The sequence below is a fragment of the Eptatretus burgeri genome, chromosome 16 (assembly GCF_056783735.1).
Source record: "Eptatretus burgeri isolate ZD-2024b chromosome 16, Ebu_testis_v1, whole genome shotgun sequence".
Classification (NCBI taxonomy): domain Eukaryota; kingdom Metazoa; phylum Chordata; class Myxini; order Myxiniformes; family Myxinidae; genus Eptatretus; species Eptatretus burgeri.
In genome coordinates, this window is record NC_140976.1 from 69,824,231 (window position 1) to 69,829,989 (window position 5,759).

General features: G+C 46.4%; 1 protein-coding gene across 1 annotated transcript in view; it reads left to right on the forward strand.

The window, feature by feature from the left end:
• The first annotated feature begins 439 nt into the window (after positions 1 to 439).
• LOC147011269 (uncharacterized) overlaps positions 440 to 5,759 on the forward strand; it is a 19,580-nt gene continuing 14,260 nt past the window's right edge. The window contains exon 1 of the mRNA XM_085859731.1: positions 440 to 2,009. Coding sequence (XP_085715857.1) covers positions 1,971 to 2,009 — 39 coding nt within the window. The 5' untranslated portion in view covers positions 440 to 1,970. The remainder of the gene's footprint in view (positions 2,010 to 5,759) is intronic.

Sequence of the window (5,759 nt, forward strand, 5' to 3'; positions counted from 1 at the left end):
GATGTGCTGGCCATCCGTGATTGGACAGGGGGGAACCCCCTCCTTTCCTGGGCGGAGTCGGTGTTCTGAGGTGAGGAAACCTCCGCCCACGTCCGTGGTCGAACGCACGTGGGCAACGGCGTCGATGGTGCGAAGAAGTGGAGGATTGATTTGTTGGCGTTGGGTATTGTAAAAATCTAACTAGAAAGAAACTCGCAGCGCACGTACACTTATCAACCTATTAAACACAGGGGAGGGTCCTAACTATAAACACATACTTATCGAAATAACTAAGCTTAGGGACTGCTGTCTGTTTGTGTGCAAATGGCTTCCAGATTCGTAACAGTATTCGCTGCCTCAACCGGCGTCCGCTCAGCAACCCGTCAGGCCTCAGAGTTATCTGTGGCTTGTCGGTTTCAGGGTTAGAGATCGAGAAGCAGATCCGAGCAGACCCCTCGAGCTTCCCCCCAAACCTGGCACAATATATGGAGTATTGCGCCAATTAAAAAAAAAAAATCTACTTTTAAAATCGACTTGTGAGACACGTCCGAGCTCGGAGTCTCCTCGGCTGAAGGCTCTCTCAGGTGAGCTCCCCTGCGGATGAATATGGAGTGCAAAGCGAGCACCCCAGCAGGAACTGCCGGTACAGGATCATTTGCTCCTGCACATCAATACGAGACCGAGCACACACCACTCCAGCTAAGGCCCAGGGTACTTTGTTCATCCCGACGGTGAGCTCACTCAGAGCGCTGAGTGCGCTCCACCTGCTCGGCTGCTCTTCCTCTTGGTCGTCCTCCTTCCGCGACCATACTCAATATCGCCATTCTAGTGGGTCGACCCAGTTCCAACGCAGCAACGCTGTGGTCAGAGCCACATTCAACAGATCGGTCATAGCCTCAGCGATGGACTTGGAGAGATTTGGGTCATGTGGCTTGGAACGGCTTGAACACGGGTATGCAGTTTTTACCTTAAAACCAATTGGAGAACTATATCCTCGGCTGTCGTTTCTGTCGTCACAACAAAATAACAGAGAGATTGTTTGTTATGAAGGTGAAACATTGATAATAATTGATTGGGAATCAGACACACACAGTCAGAGTGCCTTGGAACTATTTCTCCAAAATTGGAGCCTAGAACCCCAACGTTTTCTCAGGAATACATGTCTGTCCTTCATACCTGGCATTTCTGTCTGTCAGAAGTCACACCTGCCCAGTGCCCACCTGCCTCCATTGTCTTTTGATCTGAAACCAGCAGAAAATAATACGAAACTAACTGCTTTCTATAACCTGTCAACACAGAAATGTTTTTGCGTTTGATTTGGTCTGGGAATGTCCTTTAAAAATCACTGCCCCCAACAGCACAGAATGTTCAAACATGGCAGAAAAATGAAGAGTGGCAACTCCAATTTTTCAGTAAGTGAACTGCAAGTGCAGCAAAACTGGATGTGTTGAGCAGAACTGTTCCTACAGAAGTTTGTTATTGCCCTGCAAACATTTCTGGAACTACCAACTGCAGAAATCTTTGCCAATGATGGTTAAGAAGACTGAAGATAAAGTGTAGTGTACTGCCTGAGCATGCGTACGGTGAATAACTTATCAAATTTGGCCCATTGTCTCAGCCTGTGGTTTGAAAAACAAAACACATGAGGGTTGGCAAACATACAATGTCACCATTTGCTCTCGTGTTATTTATGAAGTGCCTCAAATACAAAGTATTGTGCGGCTCAATTCCTGGGAACATTTTGTTCATGTTCTCGGCAGCATGCAATTTTATAAATCCAATCAATTTCCCATTGCCCAAACAATATTGCAACAAACATTTAAAAATGTGCAGCAGTAAAGGGTGTCCTGTCTTTTCCAGGTGATTTGTGGAGTTACAACTTTGAACGCAGTGCATTTATCGTCTCGCCGGAGCCCGATGTGAGCGTGCATGAGATAGACCCACAAAAGCAGAAGTGCGTCATTTTGACAAGTGATGGAGTGTGGAACGTCATGTCCCCCCGAGATGCCATATTAGTTTGTCAGGAGCTGGTAAGAAATGCCTGTGGCATGAGGCACAGCAGTTTGCTTTGCCACCACTGAGTGCGAGACTTTACTGCATGTCCTACTCAATTACAGCATCTTAAAGATTGATAATAGCCTGGTGTTGGCTTCGTGGTTAGGGTGGTGGCTTCGGATCCTCGGGTCCTGAGTGCGAGCCCCATTTTCCGCTGAATTAACACCAGGGGGTTGATTTAGCCTGTCATCCTTCCGAGGTCAGCAAAATGAGCACCAATGTACTGGTAATAGGGGCGCTGCATTGGTGGCATTGCCGTGTAACGCATATTGCCTTGCATCCTGGCTGTAACAACAACTTCATAGATTTCTTCTTTTCTGCCTTTGTGTTTGCCCATTTTGAAGTCCAATGTATGATGGTTTAAACCCCTACCCCACCCTCTAAGACCAAGAGTGATGGAAGCAATATATATATATATATATATATATATATATATATATATATATATATATATATATATATATATATATATATATATATGTACATGCTTGACATTTGCAATTGGTACATGTTTAGGATCCTCATTTGTATGCATTGCTGTCACTGATAATTGCCAATAAGTAATGAAACCGGTCCGGCAGCTGAGGGGTGTGTGGCATCGGGATTCTCATGTATGTACTATTTGTGAATGTCTTTATAGCTGTGGAGGAACTCTCGGAAGGGTTTGATACAGCAAAGCACTTTCCTTGTGTAGGCCTTCTTGGTTGCTTTACACAGCAGTTTTCGCACTTGGAGTGTGGGAGGTGTCAATGTATTTACATAATCCCAGCCACCTGGGTTAAGTCGATTAGGTGAGAGCTGATTGGCTATTCCCTCCATTCACAGGTGAGAGATGTGGGTGGGTCTTTCTAATTATTAATAAATATTTAAAAAATGTATTTATATACATATTTATTTATTTATGTACTCATATTCCAGTCATTACTCCTGACTTAAATGGTGAACATTAGCCACGGATTATGTCTCACACGGTAAATCCGCAAAGAACAGTCTGTCTTTAGGTTGTCACCACACATGCACGCGTCCGTTTGCTGAGAACATGATGGAAGAACATCTCGTTTGCCCATATCACATTTCTCCACTGCTCAGTAGTCCAAGACCTGTGTTCTTTGCACCATTGGATTCACAAACGTGCATTACCAGGTGTGATGAGTGGTTTGTGCACTGCAACCCAACTGTGGTATCCCACTCTGTGAAGTTCTCAATGGAACGACAGAGGGTAGAGTCATCAGCAAAGATATAAAGAGAATTTTCCAGAGTCGGAGAGATCATTGATGAAAACCAGAAAAAGAACAGGGCTCAGAACTCTGCCTTGAAGTACTCCAACCTGGAAAGGAAGAGTGGACGAGAGAACTCCATTTAGGGCCACACGTTGACTGCGACAGGAAAGTAAGTTTGCGAGCCATGAGTGGAGATGGCCATGGATACCATAGGAAGAGAGTTTGGTGAGCAGGGCAGGGTGCCAGACCATGTCAAAAGCACAAGATATGGCTCTGATTTCATGTCTGGCATTGAGGACTTCCTTCCATTGTTGGGAGAACAGAAGCAGCATATCCAGGGTAGAGTGACCTGGTCTGAAACCAAATTGATGATCGGAAATCAAGTCATTGGAGAAGAGGAAGGATTTAATGTCTGAAGCGATGATGGATTCCATAACCTTGCTGATGATTGTGAGAAGGCTGATTAGTCTGTCGTTGCATGGATCTGTTTTTGCACCTTTTTTGTGCAGGGCAGTAATGTTTGCTGATTTCCAAGCAGATGGCAGATGACCTTGAGCAAATGAGAGGATGAATAGAACAGAGAGAGGGTGAGCAAGAGCAGAAGAGCAGGCTTTGAGGACACGTGGGCTGATGCCGTCTGGAGCGGTTGCAGAATCTGAGTCGAGGTTTGACATCAAGCTCTCCACCTTGTAAGGAGAAAAGGACACAGAGTCCAGGGGCAGTTGGGTGCGACTGGGTAAGGTGGGTCGAGAAAGCGATGGGTTTCGGACAACAGATTGATGCAAACACCGAGTTTAGGCTTTTAGCCTTTTCACGTGTGGTATCAGCAGTGTGGCCATTTGAGGTAAGGGAGGGGATGTAGGGGGAACATCCACCAGAAACAGATATGATTCGACGCTACAAGGATTTAGAAGAGAGAGAGAGACAACTGTTTCAGGACAACTGCCTCGCCACAAGCTTCAGTGGACCATGGCCGGGAGGAAGGGTAGGACAACTGAAGATGAGAAGGGAATAAATCTGTGCATGGGAGAGAGCAAGTTTCTTTGAAAGAATTCCCAGGATGAGATGATGTTGGAGAAAGTAGCAATGGGAGACCAGTCTGTAAGTTTGAGGGCTGCTTGGAGACCCTGCCAGTCAGCCTGAGTGAAATGCCAGACTCGACGGCGGTGACGTGGTTCTCTGATAATAGCCAGAGAGATGTCCACTTTGACAAGGACATGCTCAGAAGAACCGATTGGAGCGAAGGAAGAGCAGCAGATATTTTCAGGGAAATTTGTCAAAATCAAATCCAGAAGAGATGGAGTACCATTGGTTGAGATCCGGGTCGGGAAGTTGACAATTGTGTCAGACCCAATGAGTCGCAGGAATCTTTTGCTGAGGTGCCATGACAGGTGAGAGAGGTACCCACACTGCGCCAACTGGCATGATGACAATTGAAGTCGCCACATATGAGGAAGAGAGAATCTGGATGAGAAGATAGAAGATGGTCCATGTTTTCGGATAGTGAGGTGTAGATGGAGTCATCACTGTTAGGTGGACGGTATAGTACACATATAAACATGAGGTGGGAGTGGAGGGGAAGCCATAGCCAGAGGTATTCCTGGGGGTGTGGGGGAGTGAGGGAAATACATGGAGAGTTAGGAATTGAGTCTTTGATGAAGAGAGCAACTCCTCCACCAGGACGAGGCTCAGGTCTGTCATACCAGAGGAGGGAGAAACCAGGGAGAGATATGAGGGAGTCTTGAGGGAGGAAGGTTTCTGTTAGGCAAATTATGTCTGGTTTGTCAGCAACCTGTATTGAAAGATCTGTCGGGTTTGTGTGAAGGCCCCGGATATTTGAGGTCCACACTGTTAATGAAGAGGGAGGGAAGGAGGCTTTGGGTGCAGGGGAGGGGGAGGGTAGGACAAGGGAGGGGGGCGGGAGATAAGGAGAGTCGTTGAAAGAGTGTGGGGGATTGCAGAAGAGCTATGGGAGGGGGGCTGGATGAGGAGGAGAAAAGGCTCTGTGGTGCTGGGTTGAGGTACAGTGGGGAGGTCTAAGAGGGCAGTTGAGGATTTGAGGAGGTAGAGTGATGAGATTGAGGCGAGGCGGAAGGAGGAAGCTTTTGCGGATGAGATGGGTGGGGGGGGCAACTTTGAGAAGGGTGAGTGAGGGGAGTGAATGGTGGGAGAAGGGTGAGTGGGTATAGTTGAGAGAGAGAAAGGTAAGATGGGAGGCTTGGAGTGGGAAGGGTGTGATGGTTGTTTAGAGAGGGAGGGGTGAGAGGGGTGAGTTTGCACTGAAGTTGGGAAAAAAATGATGATTGATGGAAAGCGAACATTCATAGCAAACTGGGGTTTTTTTTTGTTTTTTTAGTTCAGAAATGTGACTAAAGACATTTCTTGAAGTATGCAATGAAGGCAAATGAAGAGAATGGAGAGAAGAAACGTAACAGTTGGATTTTTTTTGGCAAGGTATGAAGAAAAGGTCAAATTGAGAGCAGTCTGTTGAAATAGAAAAAGAGT